The sequence below is a fragment of the Numenius arquata genome, chromosome 1 (assembly GCF_964106895.1).
Source record: "Numenius arquata chromosome 1, bNumArq3.hap1.1, whole genome shotgun sequence".
In the NCBI taxonomy this organism is placed as follows: domain Eukaryota; kingdom Metazoa; phylum Chordata; class Aves; order Charadriiformes; family Scolopacidae; genus Numenius; species Numenius arquata.
In genome coordinates this window covers 295381-311786 of record NC_133576.1, presented here as the reverse complement: position 1 = coordinate 311786, position 16406 = coordinate 295381, and the positions used below count along the sequence as shown (strand labels likewise).

The 16406-nt window shown below is 42.6% G+C and overlaps 1 protein-coding gene across 9 annotated transcripts in view; it reads right to left on the bottom strand.

Annotated features, from left to right (window-relative positions):
* Positions 1 to 1363: 1363 nt before the first annotated feature.
* The window catches only part of TEAD4 (TEA domain transcription factor 4), a 60299-nt gene continuing 45256 nt past the window's right edge, over positions 1364 to 16406 (bottom strand). For 6 of the 9 annotated variants that reach the window (XM_074154535.1, XM_074154560.1, XM_074154568.1 and 3 more), the window contains 3 exons: positions 5897 to 6037; positions 4308 to 4460; positions 1364 to 1600 (listed from right to left, as the gene is read on the bottom strand). In XM_074154535.1, coding sequence (XP_074010636.1) covers positions 1487 to 1600; positions 4308 to 4460; positions 5897 to 6037 — 408 coding nt within the window. In that variant the 3' untranslated portion in view covers positions 1364 to 1486. Of the gene's footprint in view, positions 1601 to 2681; positions 2823 to 4241; positions 4461 to 5896; positions 6038 to 16406 lie in introns of all 9 variants that reach the window. The other 3 variants (XR_012463458.1, XM_074154590.1, XM_074154526.1) reach the window with 3 other exon arrangements.

Here is a 16406-nt window from a genome sequence, read left to right as displayed (position 1 = left end):
AGTCTTTTAACAGGCATAGAGAAAGCTGTAAAAGGGAGTACCAACAAGCTCATGAGGACTTAAAAGAAGTGAGAATTCCTCTCTGTGTGGCTGAACCCCTTACATTCTGGCATTCTAATAAACCCTTGATTTCTGATGGTATCTTAGATACCTCAGAGACCCGCGAGTCCTTTTCTCTATGCCAAAAATGCAAGGTTGGAAACATCTGAAATATGTGTGAGAGGTGTTTCCTAAGGTGTTGCAATGCATTGTGGAAAGAGGAAATGTAACACTATATATTCAAATCTGTGCCACGGGACTGTGCCTGGCCACCCAGTAATTGCCTGTTCAGTGGCTGCCAGGGAGCATCATGCAACTCACCTCTTCCCTCAAAGTAACATAAATGGCTGGATCTTACCCTACATCAGCAGCATTGTGGGGACCGAGATTATTGCCTGTTAGTGACTCTTGAGTAAACAACCTCAGTTTACAAGTAAAGCAGAGAGACTGTGTATGATTGCCTTGGGAACATGGAAAGCTCCCGTCTTTCCACTATATTCACTCATCCTTTTCCTGTGATTTGCTGGTCAAATGGCATTCTTTGCAATACTTGTGCACCTCACTGTCTGCAACTAACAGGTGGAAAAATTTCATCTCAGTAAACGGGTACTTTGCTGGTGTACAAGAAAAGAGCAGGGTCTAGCTCCCTGAGCAGTGCTAGCTGTTTATTTTAGTCAGTCAAGTCAGCAGACCTGATACATGGAGGAAATCTGCTGGGCAAGACAACATGATTTAACATAGCCAATTTTCTAAGCATAACTTTGTTTAAAAGGCAAAAGAAAGGTTGATCTGTCAACTGTCATGCACTGAAGAGAGGGGAACGGTATCCAGTCTCTAACAAGAGGAAGGTTGAAGGAGCCTGTGACTGCACACCTGCCAAGGTAGATAGCTAGACAGGCAGATATGTAGGTTGTATGTGCAATCTCTATACACATGCATGTGCCCACACCTGTCTAACTGACACCTATATAAATGTATGGTAAGCATGTCTGTGCATGTGTTGACCTACAAGTGAATGCGCATGAGTGCACACACTCAGACCAGATGTAGCATGAATATTTTCAACCTGTTCATATGTGGTCAGACCTGTGGAAGCTGCTGCCATTGCCCTACCTGTACGCTCCGGTGCATAGCACTGCTTTTATGTGTGTAATCACACCCTGTGTGTGCTCTGTGGGAAATACAATCCAGCAGATGCTGTTTGTGGTGAAACCCTTAAGCAGTTATTTGCCCATTTCTTTGACTCCAAGTCTTTTCCCCATTTGCACAAACCTGGAGATAAAAACTTATTTGACCCTGGTCAATCACAAAAGAGCTCAGAGGTGCTTTTCTGAAAATACACAGTATCTGCAGTTTATTTGTCAGTTTGGTATGAGGGGGCAGGCGTTGCTCAAGCACAGGCTTTTTTCTTAGACATGCATCCCGATGATGACTCAGGGCAGAGTCTCTAGTCCTTCACCAGTCGGTAGATGTGATGCTGGGCACCATGGTCACTAGCTGACACCTCAAAAACATATGCTATGCACAGCAAGGTCTCCTGTGTGTCCCTGTTTGTCACAACCTAGACAGAAAAGGAGAAGCTGAGATGGCAACTGCTGTTTCTCTGCTTACATATTCCAACACATTTAACATAGAGCAAAAAGTCAGTAATAGGCAAAGAAAAGAGAAGCACAAAAATGATACACAGCTTGGCCCCAACAACCCCCTGCCTATGTGCCCACACACCCAAGCAAAACACTTTCACAGCATCAGGACTACGAATGCAGGAAAGGGACAGGGAGGTGAGCCGAGTCCACTGTGGAGAAAAGCAAGCTGTGACCAAGCAGTGACTACATAAATGGAAGCAGGACCACTAGGTCCTCTACTTTCCACCCCCTGGTGTTGCAGATTTCAGCAGAGAGAAAGTGTTTCACAGAAAATCTCTTTTTGCTCTGTTTGTTGGGTATAGAGAGGCCACCTGCTGTGGCACATCCCTTCCTGCCCATGTCTGTGTTGATATATCACAGCCATGAACGGTTCTTGCCCTCCATCTGCTCCTGCTTGTCAGTAGTAGACACAGACCATGAGGATTGTAGAGTGTAACTCATTTTATAGGAGACTTACAGGTTTGACTCCATTATGCCTCCCATTCCATACACTGTAATATGGTAAGCTGTAGATGTCAGGAGAAAGATGGCTGCTACACTCATGCATTCTTACACAAGCTCCTTTTTTAACATTTCTTTTTGTATGGTCCCTCAGGAATCTTAGCTTTTCTGCAATGTGACTCAGTGTCAGTAGCATGGTGCTAGAACAGTGTTGTCCTAGTTTCAGGAGCACGTACTGCCTACATTACATGGCAGGGACAAGCAAAATGTTGCGCTCGGAGCTCCTAGCTCAGCTTCCCTCTCGCTGTCACTGCACAACTTTGCACATTCTTGTCATCTGAGTTTATGCCATAGCTAAAGCTTCAAGCAGTTCTCTCCTGCAGGAGGAGATACATTTTTATCAGCAGTAGCACCAACTCAACTGCAGAAGATATATACCACCTCGAACTGTACCAAAAGCCCAACCGTTCTTGTGAAAACAGAAAAAAAAAAAATAGCTGTTTTCAAGCTGTCTTAATTTTAACAGCCTGGTTTTGATCTAATCTCTTTTCTTACTCCATGTATGGGTTTGTAGCTGAAGTAACCCTTCTCCTTTCTTCTGCTGGCTGTTGTGAATTATACACATCCAGGTGTGGTAAGGCACCAGAGCCTTTTCTGAAAAATGGGCTCTGAAATCTTGGAGGGCTAGATCCAGACCTATGTGCAAAGCAAGATAAATCATACTTGTGAGATTAGGGGTATCTAATCTCATGAAAGGGTCTAGAAAAAATATAATTAGACTTTTCTCAGAAGTTGGTAGTGGGTATTGAGGACTGACAGCATGCCTTGCCTTAAGCATGACCACTTTTCAGGTCCCCATTGAGGACTGGAGGGGTAGAAAATGCTCAGCCTGCTGCTCAGGGAGCAGGACCGCAAGGCGATATATAAAAGGCTGTGCCAGCACCTCCATGAGACATACCTCTCTGTGACAGGAGGAAGGGATGGACAGGAGATTACTCAAAACGCAAAGCCCCAGAGGCAGTGTAACTATATGACAACTTTGTTCATAAAATTTATAGCAAGTGCTGGCCTGACTGAGGAATGGAACATGCAGAAAGCAGTTACAGTGTTCCTCAGTACGGATTCCAGCACACAGGCCTTCCATCTCTCAGTCCCTGCCCCCTCCATGCTTTTGCTCATCTAAAAATCTCTTAGCATTTATACTCCTCTCTTCTTCCAGATGCTAAAAATCTTCGTACAAACATGAAAGAGTAAAGCCTCCTAAAGCCCTATGAGATACATTATTAACCTATAGCTGAGGTACCTGAGCCACAGAGCAGTGAAAGGAGTTGCATGAAGTCCCACAAGATCTCTAGAGGATGGAACGAAGACCACATGATTTCCAGCCTTTCATACAGCCTCTAGCGTTTCTTCTACTTACCCAACCTCAAGTTCTCTGGGCAAAGATCTATGATGCCTCTTGTAGAGGTGAGCACAGAACCCAGTCCATTAGGAAAATCCACCTTTTAAGCTGTCTTTGCCCTCTTCCCAAATTTAGGCTGCATCAGAGCCTGGAAAGGCTCCTGGTATAACATAGACACCAACGCAAATCTAGTTGCTGTTGCCTTGTAGTACTGCCCTACTTAGAGGTTGCAGTGATTCATGAAGGTGCCACAGAGTTTCCCCTAACATCCCCCTTCCTTTACATGCCTCCATATTCTTTTCAGGTTCAGGATGGTCCTGAGGAAACAACTTTTTTTTTTTTCCTACCTCGTCAGTGGAGAATTCTTCCCATGACAAAATTATATAGCCCCTTAACAGTGCTCTTGTTTGTTTTTTTCACTTTGCAGAAAGGGCCAGGGCACAGAAAGGACCTCAATGTTTGTCTAATAGTGGAATGAGCATTTTCTTCACTGACTTTTGCATCTTTGTTCTTCCTTTGTTTCTCTGCCTTGTGAGGTCTCCCTTTATCTTTCTTTTTTTTCTCTCTCTTAGTCAGGTCTCTCAAATTCTTCTGCTGCTTCTCTGCATGAGTTACTATCTCTAGAGCTCCATAGAGCTTGAGGTGCGATACATGTGCGAGATACTAAGTTCAATTAGATGCTGAGCTGTAAAAAGAAAGTTGCTTTGACTCACAACAGTGAACTTCTGCATGGGTCTTACATGTTTCCAAGCTCCAATGAAAACAGTTGAAAGTCCCACCTGTAAGATAGTAAAGTTCTCCAGCACACTGTTCATCATATACTTCTCAGGAAGGTGCTTGAGTTTATGAATGAAGTTTATCATGTATTCGCAGAGAGGGGAACGGTGAATGCGATAGGAGTAGTGTCCATTTTCATAGCGTGCGTACTCTGTCTGTAATGTAAAACATAAAAGGGGCGTATAGGACTAACGTTGTTACATTCGTAGCATTAATTGCATAAAGGCACTCAAAACAGAAAAATTACAATGTCATTTTCAAGTCATTTTGCTAACAGTAATGAGAAGATTAATCATTAATCAAGGTCAGTCTCCTTGAGCCCTCTAATGTCTTTGGCTTGATTTCTTTTTTCTTTAGAACAGCGGGTGCCAGCTTACGAACAGCAAGCTGCCAAGGAGCTGTGAAAGTTAACTAAGAGGAGCAGACCAATTGTCAGCTATACTATGGTCTGCATCTCTGCTGGAGAAAATATTAGGTGTGAATAAACTGAAAAAGTTAGAAACTGCTGCTTTAGAAAGACCAGAAAGTTCCTAGTAATGATGGTAATCGTATGCTCAGGATGTTTCGCAGCTGGAAAGGAGAGACCTGTGAGAGAGACCATAGTATCTCTGCTCCCCCTTAGAAGAGGGTCTGGCCAATGTTATACAGAGGGATTGTTTTTGTTCACATTCACATCTTAGCTCCTGTATGTTTCATCTTCCTTTGAACAGAAGCTGAGGCTGGATTCTATCGTTTCACAGCAGACCCTTAAATGCCCATTACCTCCTTTCACCTCAAGAGCTTGGTCTCCTTTCCTGTGCACCATGACACCTTTCTTTGGTCTGTCTATCCCATCGTGCAAATATATAAACAGACTTCAGGCATGTCTATCGTGTGACTAGAGATGGATCTTAGGGAAGGACGTAGCTTGAACTGACTGCTGACACAAGAACACCTGGTGTTCTGCACACAACCACTCCTCCTGCATCTAAAGGCTCCTTGAGAAAGAAAGCAGCAGGAAGCAGGTCAGAGAAGCTCTCTTAGCAGCAGAATGTGGCATCAGAAGGAATTTCTTCAATGCCAGATATATGCATAATTATGCAGCTCCGCTGTTGCTCAAGCTGTAAGTGTATAAGCACTAAGATAAGCCTCATAAAATCATAAGATTCTAGTCTACATTACAGTCTATTAATTAACGGCTATAGTCTATAAATGATCTGTTTAAAAACAGTGATCAGAGTGAGGTGTTACCTATTTGTTTTCACCTTTCTGGACTACAAAACAAGGGTCCAGGTTTCCTAGCTTTTCTTTGCTCCCAAAAAAACCCTAGAGAATCACCACAGCTGAGAGTTTTACATATTCACGTGTCCTCAGAAACTGAGATTTAAAGAAAAATTAGCAATAGACCTTTAATGAAGTCCTGAGACAAATTCACATTGCAGACCGGAGCAATCTTACACTTGCATGTCTCAGAGATAATAATCTATGGCATCCATCACCCTGACAACAAGCAAGGGATATATTTTGCCTTGGGATATACGCAGTATGCAAATACTTGAAGTGACAAAACAGCAGTCAGAGAGAACCTTGCACCCAGGTGTCTGCTCCCTACCTCCACTTTCTCCACCACCTGCTTTCCAAAGGAACATACTTTGGTGGAACAGGTAATGACCATGTTTTCTGGGCTCTCATATTGGCTGGAAACGCCATAGAAAGATCTGGATTCATCTTCAATGTTGGTGTTCAAATCAGCCTGCCAAAAAAAAAAGGCAAGAAAAATAGATGGTTATCAATAGATGGTTGTGATATTTTTTCACCATTACCTAAAGAGGTCTTGTGTAGTCAAGATTGTAAGGTATTGGAGTGTCCAAAGCTCCTTAAGCAGATCAGTGTGCATCAAGCAAGCAGGGGAAATCTGAAGAGTATGCACTAAAATTCAGTTCCTGCTTCAGAAAGTGGTGGATAGGATTTGCATACACATTGGAGAAATCTGGTGGAATATCGTCCTAACATTAAAAACATATGACACAGCCCCTTACCGTAGCTGATATTTACCATAACTGAACAGTGCCAGGACAGCATGCAGCTACTCACAAAGCATGTGGAGTGCAGAGAGGAGGGCACTGTAGAGACAGAGCAACGCAACAGACAAGCTTGACTGGGCTGCCTCACTAAGGAGGAAACCTAAGGGTACAGCACTGTAATAGAGCTTTCCCACCCAGGACATGCAGGTAAGAGACAGAGCAGAGAGAAGTAATGTGCAAGGAGACACGCTCGTTAGGCTTGTGTTCTATGATGTGACGAACGGAAGTAGCCAAGATGCAACATAAGGAATGTAGGTTGCCGATGGATCCAGCCCAGTTCCACCTGAATACAAACCCATCTCCATTAGCAGCCAGTTTTCAAATGTGGGTGCCTAGGGTTGGCCAACTGAAGCCTCATGTTGGGTGGGACCCACCTCCTAAAAATTCTGATTGTCTGAAGCTTCCACCAGGGGTCAGTCAAACCACACTTATGAAAAGACACAGTTCCCTTAAGCTCTGAAAACACAAAGGTGGTGTGGGAATGCCCAGATCGGCTTCCTCTCTTTCAAAACTAAAAGGGTACAGCTTCTCGGTGCTGCACAAGGCCAGGTGCTAGCTTACATCTGCACAAAAGCAATGGTCGGTTCCTATAGGCTACTTCAGACTATTCTATTCTTCCTGCTGAACCGAGGGAAACGGGAAACTGAATAAAGTGTATTCCTGTTACAGTGGATACAGTGTTAATAGGACTGCATTAGATGCCGTTCTAGCATGGTTTTCTTATCCATTGTCAGTGAAGGTTTTTCATTTGAGATCTAGAGCAGCACTTAGGAGAAGCAATGCTAGACTTGGAACTGAACCAGCTCAATAATGAACCCCCCCTTTTCTTTGCTGTACAAAATACCTGTGTTTTCTCTGCAATGAGATAATACTGTTAACTTCTTTCTCTTAAGTAGCAACTTCACAAGAGGTTTAAGTCAATCTAGAAAGTGGCAGTCCAGCCTTCTCCCCATCTGCAGCCACATAAGCATGCTGCTGCCTTTGTGCCACCATTAGCAATTGTATGACTCTCTGGTTAGCTGGATGAGAAAGTCGATCCCAGCCCAAACAAACTTTTGTGGTTTTGGTGGGTTAGTTTTCAGTCAGACAAGAAAGCTCACTTGGATCCTCACAAAGCTGCAGAGGCTGGAAGCGTGAGAACACACACAAAAGTTGAGAGCACAAAGACTGCCTGTTTTGATAGCAACATCTACTCAGGTTGGCTTGAACCTATTGGGAAACTGCACCTCAAAGCTGAAGTTTGTTAACACCAGGCTGGTTCTGACACCAAGAGCAGCTTTTGCCTTCTCATTCCTCCTGTACTAGCACAAATGTTTCTGTAGCTGTATTACAAGACTCCTCTGGAATTGCTCGGCTAGTTCTCAGTGGGATCAGTTCCCTGACCGGATTCAGAAGCACTTGTGTGTGTGCAGACAAAGAATATGTGTTGGGAGGGTAGGCAGCAATGGGGAAAGCAGAAGGCAGGACTGCTTCTTCTAGTGATTGCTGTGTTTGAGTAATTACAGCAGTAACTAGTAATCCGCTAGAAGCCATGCTTTGTTGTCATTCATTTCAAGTTAAAAGTTTTGCTCCTAGACAATTGGCCTGGACAGTTATTGTCACAGAATTCATCATTTTGCCAACAATGATGCCAAAAGCACTAGCAGGAAAAGCAGCCAAGTAATAATGTGCAATATTTCCATTCAGTCTAATTCCCATGGCTGTTAACTTGCCACTTTAGGTGTGTGAAGGAGGAGGTAGTAAAAGAAATAAAATATACCATCTCCCCATTTATTTCAGAAGATCCAGTTCCATTTTCCACTTAGTACAACACTGGGTCATTGCTGCCACTGTGCTATTACGCACACATATTTCCACCCAGAGAAAAACTACCATCTGCATTAGGTAAGTGATGCCACAGAAGATCCAAGCAAACAAACCAATAAAATTCGATTACCATGATTTTTTTTTAATGTACAAAGTCACAAGCAAGTGAAAAACAGATTTAGGATAGGTTTTTTCATGGAGTACAGTGGACAATGCATCTCCTGGGGTATCTCCTAGACTAGCAGTTGTAGCATTCAGATAATTCTAGTGGGACAAAGATTCAGTCCAGGCAAGATGACAGAATGCTCCGATGTTCACATCAACATTGGCAGCATTAGGGATGGACATACAGCTTTCACTCTGCTCTTAATGGAGAGCATAACAGCACCCTATTTAAATACATGATCGTAAATCACTCTTCAAAATGACTGTGGTGTTTGCCACAGTTTCTACAAAAATCCTTGACAGTTGTACCATCTTCACCACAGATTATGGATGAAAGAAAGTCCATTTGTCAGAATGGCTTGCCTTTGTCTCTATGACTCACCCTCTCAAGTAGAATCCCTCGCTGTGAAATAGTGACAGATCTCCAGCCCTTGTGAATACACTTGGCCCTACATGTGTAATACATTCATAGCAGTTTACACCAGCTGTGCACTCATCCCATTACTCTCCTAAATTTGTCATCTCCTGCATAAAAAAGCATCCTCTGATTTATCAGGAGATAGTCATACACAGCTGGCAATTATTTTATTCTCATGTTTGCTTCTCCTCAGAAGATAACTTCACAAAAAATTTATCCAGTTGAATAGGTTCCTGACTTATCTTAATTTATCCTTTTTGGCCCCCACAGTTTTCTGTCTCCTCACTGAGCTGAAAACAGATTTGGGCACACGTGCTAAAATATATCAATAAAACAATTTTGGTTTAAAACTTTTTTAAAAAATCATTTTACATCACTTGCATTTGCACCACTGAGGTAGTGATAACTTTTGCACAAGACTTGGAAACAACAGCTGGAGGAAGACCGGAAGCTTTACATTGTCGTGACCACCTAAACAACTGTAATGCAGTGTTATGCTCCGATGATTTGTTTACACTGGAGTAGTGTATGTAGGCAAATCCAGGCTAGCTTTAACCTGGTAGCACAGGTATTAACAGGAACAAGGCACAGGCATTACAGACTTAATCATAATTCAGGTTGCCAAGTGAATTATTACAGTCATGCTGAAGTCCTTGCTATCAAATTTTCTCCACTATGGTTATGCAGTGCATAACTATTATATATTATTATATATTATATAGTGCAAACTACTTTGCACCACAAATGTACATCTATTAGTGAGTAGCAATGCTACTGTATTCTGGTTTTTGTTTTTATTGAGCTACTGTAATACGCATATACATGTCAATGCAACTAACTGTATTGTTTATTTGGCCTTACTCCAGCTGTGTGAATAAAGACTAATTCCTTCCCTTCTCCAAAGAGGAACTGGACTAGGAGTCCGTCACAATATTTTTCAGCTATTTCCCTTGAGGGTGATAAACACAATGTATGGACCCAATTCCGCTTTTCCAAAGAAATTGTCCACTGAGTCGAAAGAACAAAAGGTCAAGGCTACAGAATTTTGGTCGGACCACTGCTCCAGAAACATAGCAAAGGCCCTCACTGCAGAACCAGACAAACATTTTCGGGGCTTCACTATTAAAGTTAAGGTTACACTCCCCTAAACTCTTAATGGCGAATTAAAAAATAAGTGCAGTCAATACGAGGTAAAGCAGAAAGGTGCTAGTTCTACTTCATAAGAAAAGCTTCACTAGCCCTAAGAAGCTACTCTAGGTGCCTCCACAATTTGGCATGTCTCTCTTCAAAAGACCAGACTGTAGAATTTCACAGCTAGTTAACATCTAATTAATCTACATTAAACTATTTGGCAGTAGGCAAAATTATGGTAATACTGTTTGAATTAAGCAGTCATTGCCATTCACTAATATCAGGTTCCTCGAAGCCCTGTTGCAACGAAGCAACGGGGTCATGTTGGAACTCCCTGACGCTTACACTGCACCTTTTATTCTAAAGCGTGTCCCACATCATGGGCTAGGACTGTCAGACCTGTCTTAGGGTAGTCAGACAACAAGAGCTGTGCATCCATCTGCTTCTGTCACCTCTGAAAATCTCAGCCCATAAATGTACATATACGGAATTTCAGCAAGTCCAGGGAATGACAGTAGCAGCTAGCTGAGGGCTCCAGTCCCAGTTTGCAGGAGAATGGAGCTGCAGCACCTCAGATACTGCTGGCCTTACAGTTACAGCTTATTTACTTAAAGCTGCTGGTTCCTACCCTTGTGGAAGTTACTGCCCCCATACCAGAGATTAGTTAGCATGCACATATCTGCTCTTGAATTATCTGCAACCTGGTTTATTGGTATAAACTGAAAAGGTAATGTACATGAATACGAGTCCAAAGAACTGCTCAGGGGTGGAACTGCAATCTGTTAGCTTCCCCTGCTATGGAGGTGTTTACCTCATGAAGGGACACAAGGCAGAAAATTGAGGAAAAACACTGTTACCTGCCATAGCCAAATTAACTTCTAAATGTCAACTGGACACTGTGGTAAATCACTAATATATGCAGTTAAAATTCACAGGATTGCACCGGGACAAAATCATACCGCACATCATGAGATCCTTAATGGCCAAAAGAGCTACTGCTTTTAACTTAACATCTGAAAATGCTAGAAGATCAAAGAGATGAGACATATTACAAACTAAATCTGAGTCATGAGCCACCAACTGGACCACACTACTTTATCTGACAAAGTCAGGGTTCTTTCTTGCTTTCTGTCCAAGTAGTTCAAGATGCAAAAATCTGTGCACACTCTAGCATAACAGCAATCTGATGTGTCTGGGATGCATTCAACTGACTGTGCAAGCTCAATACAGATGATGTACTTGTCCATAGCTTGCCTGATGACTTCCAAACATGCTGAAGCTACAATCACTGAGGTATCTGCAATCTAGCACACCTCAAAGGTCTATATATTGCATGCAAGAGAGCTGCTCTGCATGTTTTGGGGGCAACATCTGAGTTTTCCTCCTTTCCAGAGAAGTAAGCAGAATATTTAAATACATACAAGACAAAATTTCTAGAGAGAAAAGAAGAGATTTGCTCAGAGAAGGGCACAGTAACCCTCACCAAGCTAGTATTACTTGTTTTTTGCTTTTAAATCATATTGGTGATCTGAGATTCTTAGCAGCTCTGCTGAAAACAGCTCTGATAAGCTTGAGTGTATCACACAACTTCTGCAACCCCAAGAAAAGAAACACTTACAGAAAAGTTGGCATTGTGCATTGTCCTAACCATATAATAAGCCGAGATTTTTGTCTGATCTTCGGTGGAAGGGAGTTTCACAACTGAGTAGTAAGAAAGGCCTCATTCCCACTAGGATGAGGCTGTGAATCAAATTTTTTCTGAAACTCTTCACAGGGGAATGTGACCTTTGAGAATCAGTCTTCAGCTTGTCTGAGGCTTTGAAAAGCAATGATTGCACAAGAGCCCAAATGGCATTAAATACCGGAAGAAATGGTATCTTGCACACAGGTCCCACATGGTCAATGGAAAGGCCTATGCTGAACAATTCTTTAAGAACAGTCCAAAACTTGTGCCACTGTAGCTCTAGCCTCCAAGAAAGGGGTAAGGGAAGAGTTTCTGAGCTAGCCAAAGATAGCAACAGGCCTTGCCAAAATTATGGGTAGCTGCAACTTAGGTAGCCCCCCAGGATTGTGTTATTTTGACACCCAGCAGACAGATTCCCTCAGCAATTCAGTTTTTCAATCTGCTTTTTGCTGCCAACAATCTCTATACTGTTGAACACTGCGGGGAATAACTTTGGTGAAAGACGGGCCATTGACAGAGTCCCCTTACAAAAGGTATCAACTGATAGGAGATGGTGCTGGTGACTGCAGGTGAAATTAATAGGCTGCCAAATCCATTCTTAGAAAAAAATGTGCAAAGATCAAGATCAACATGAGCTGGTGATGTCTCCTCACAGCCCAGAAAGCCAAATGCATCCTGGGCTGTGTCAAAAGAAGCGTGGCCAGCAGGTCGAGGGAGGTGATTCTACGCCTCTACTCTGCCCTGGTGAGACCCCACCTGGAGTACTGCATCCAGCTCTGGAACCCCCAACATAAGAAGGACACGGACCCATTGGGTGAGTCCAGAGGAGGGCCATGAAGATGACCAGAGGGCTGGAGCACCTTTCCTCTGAAGAAAGGCTGAGAGAGTTTGGGTTGTTCAGCCTGGAGAAGAGAAGGTCTATCTGGGGAGACCTTATAGCAGCCTTCCAGTCCTTAGAGGGGACCTAAAGGAAATACAGGGAGGGACTCGCACACTCACACAGGGAGTGTAGCGATAGGATGAGGGGTAGCAGTTTTAAAATGAAAGAGGGTAGATTTAGATTAAATATCAGGAAGACATTCTTTGCTGTGAGGGTGGTGAGACACTGGAACAGGCTGCCCGGAGAAACTGTGGATGCCCCATCCCTGGAGGTGTTCAAGGCCAACCTGGTCTAGTTGTTGGCGTCCCTGCCCATGGCAGAGGGGTTGGAACTAGGTGGTCTTTAAGGTCTCTTCCAGGTCTAACTGTTCTATGATTCTATAAAAATCTCTGTTGCTAGCTGCTGTCTTGTTTGCTGCCTCAGAAGGGCCAAGGACAGAATGGACATGGAGACCAAATTACCATCTCCTTGATTTCTGGGCAGTTTCTACCGGGTCAGGATTGAAGGCATACAGTGGGCAGGGCAGGGCAGGGTGCCAAGGGGAGTTTGCACTGCTGCTGTTTTGACTGGACTTGCTTGGTACAGAAAAGAAGCCAAGTGCAGGACAGCAGTCTCCAGGCCACCTCTTCAGCTCATTCCACAAAAGTATAATTCATTCACTGGAAAGAAAACACTCAGTGATGTGACAGGTTCAGCTTGCCTATCACCAAGGAGAAGAAATTACTACATATATTCATCATTCACAGGAAGGGTCTCCCAAGCAATTCCCCTGATCCATCCCTCTGCAGATGGCTGCTCTGGACAAAGTACTGCCTGTCCTGAATTTCTGGTTTGTCATATTCCTTCTGTTTTCCACCCAGAGTCTCACAACTTCTGAAAGCTTTAAGATGCAAGTGCACCGTTCTACTAATGTGCAAAGCCCTGAAAATGCCTCTTCCCCAAACTATTAATAACGACGCGTATAGGAGTTCATGGGGAGAACCAAGTGACAGGTGGTAGAGATAATATTACACTGGAAAAGAGCAGAGCTGCCACTGCCCATGTGTTGGGGGGCTAATGTCTCACATTCATTGTTGTGTGCTAGAATGCACTTGGAGCACAGAGAAATGTCACGCAGATGTCATACACAACCTGCCAATCCAAATCCAAGAGTTAGTTCACTGTACCAAACTCCCAATGCCAAAATCAAGGAATAATTGCAAACACTGCTCATGTTTCAAATTAATCAACTTTTAACTCTTAGCTATTGTATAAATAGTTTAAAGTACCATTGAACAAACATGAACGTCTCTTTCTCAGTCACACTAGATCCTAAGTGCTATCAGTGATGTCAAGAAAACCCAACCCTGGTGTTTAGAGTCGGGCTTCTGGTACACAACAGGTCATCTGGTATATTGAATGCTTAATGCAGTAATGGCAGGTTCCTGCCCCAGGTTCTTCAAGCCTAAAACTACATATATACAAAACCAACTTATTCTATGCCTTGTTTTTTTGCATCTTTGTCACCTGCAACCACCACTTCCGTTCAGAACCTTTGAAAAACCAGTTCTATATTCATGTCTCAAAACACCCCTTCAAGTATTTAACTCTACTCACTAAGTTCAAGGTTATTGGTAATTTGCTTTTTGATACTACTTTTATCCTTAAATGATGCCATAAATTCAACAGTGTGGTAATTGCTTTATCCAATACATCTCTGGACATCAACAGTATACTTGTATAGCTGTCCAGAGCAATCAGGCAGTAAAATGAAAAAGCACGTTAGCATATACTATTAGAGAGTTATAAAATGCAGAGGGGTATAAAAATCTCAGCTGAAATCTAGTTTTCTTCTGGTTATTTTTTTTTAAAGATCACATTGCCTTATCTGTGAAAAGTGTTTATTGGTTGGAGGGGTTGCACTATACACATCTATTGCAATGCACCAAACTCAGGAAGCCCTGTGACACGAGTAGCCCGGTGCATTACAAGCTTGGTTCACATGCTTTGTTTAAGTATAAGACTGCATTGCCACAATATTTCAGGCATGTTGAATACAGTGTTTTGCAACAAAAAGGTTTGCAGTTTTCCTCAAAAAAGTCCAAATTTTCTGGAGCAAAAGTTTTTTTTAACTGCTTTAGTTACATTGCCTTAATGATCCTGGCTGAAATCTAACAACATGGTTAATGTAAGTACTCCTGTGAAACACAGCACAAATCACAGAAGTGCCCCAATCCTTTCTCATCCAGAATATGGCATCAGGAGTGGTGTTTTCATCACCCCACTGCTGTCTACGTTGAAAAACAAATACAAGACTGAATTATTTACTTCTTAGTAAATGCCTTAGAAGCTTCCATTCAATCAACGACTTGACTTGTAAAATTAGCAAAAGTGACAGACTGTAGTGTTTCCACCAATAAAACCTGATGTTAACTCCAGATGGGATTCAGCAATGCAAGGGTACCAAAAAAAGAATGAGAAAGTCAAAAAATTATACCAAGCCCAGAAATATCACTGTCATTATAAGTGTACAGATGCAGAGTTCCAGGACATCATGCATATGTTGGAGTAAAGGTATTTCAAATCTTATGTCATATTTCTTTATGCAAGCTGAATTTCAGTGAGTTGCTGCCTTCTGAACACCAGACACCCCTCGTAGGCCCAGACTGAGTCCAACTTAATAACATCCCACCACATAAATCCTTGAAAAGCCTACCTTAGGTTGGTCTGACATGATGCATAGGCCACATATATCCTTCTGATATTAAAACACAAAGAAAATGCCCAAACTCAACCCCACAAGAACAAAAACATGCTAACAGGTTTGATAGATAAAATCGCACTTGCACTAGATCACAATTTTGCTATGATTTCTTTCCCCTTAAGTCAAGGAATACATTTTATTCTCTCTACGTAATGTCCCCCTCTAAGCTTTCCTTTTTGTTCCTAAAACTTCCAAAGCACTTCAGAGTGATACCACACAGGAACCACTGCTCTTCACCTCAACATGAAGACTTTCCTGGGATCCCTACCCCACAGCAAGAAGCAGCTCTTGCAGCTCCTGCTTTTCCAAGGACCATTTCATAGAAGCTATCCCCTCTTGCTCCTTTTCCTTTCGTTTGTCATATCAGACTTCTGTTTCCTTTTCCAAACAGTTCTTAGTAGGACAATCACTACCCAGATTTTGGGAAAGGATATCCTTCTCAGCAAGGTGCTGCTATATCTCCCAAGCATTTCTCTTCCACCAGAACAGGGCTGGTCTTTTTGTTTCGATCTTCCCGAGCAGGTTTTGTTGTACCCTGACAGAGGCTAATCTCATGAGGCGCCCAGCTCAGCAGCACACGGTCTGCGGGCATTAAAATTATGTGTCTCCAAGAATCACCAGTAACTAAGGCTCTAAGCACCAGACACTGGAGCAGCAGACTCTCACCCAGCATTCTCCAATTCAGTTCTACAAAGGCTATGCTTGGGACAGCTGGGCAGTTGTGTCTCAAGGCACTCAAGTTAACTCTTCCTTCTCCTGAAAGCATCGGTTAAGAAGTTTTCTAGTGCCAGTTTGTATGAAAAGTATGAGATATGAAAGCTCATTTTTCATCATCTCACTCCTGACCTGGGGTTGAATTATAAGTGGTAAACTCAAGGTGAAAGGCTCCAAATCCCATTACACATTCCCTCAGCCATCTAGCATGCAACTGCCCTAAGATGCTATTATTTTTAATCTTGTAATATGTATGATAATATCGATCACCAAAACTATTTTGTTTGTACCCTGAAGCACAACGGCACAGTTTTTGCAAATTTCAGCTAACTCACAAAATTCCAAATTGAGCGAGTAGGCTTTTGCCAGGCTGATTACCAACTTACCAGAATCATTTCAGTAATATATTATCAACATAATCCAATTTCATTATATGTCTCTCTTTTTTTTGTCTGTCCTTGTGCCGGCAGTAAATGTGCATCTGTAAATTATTAGTA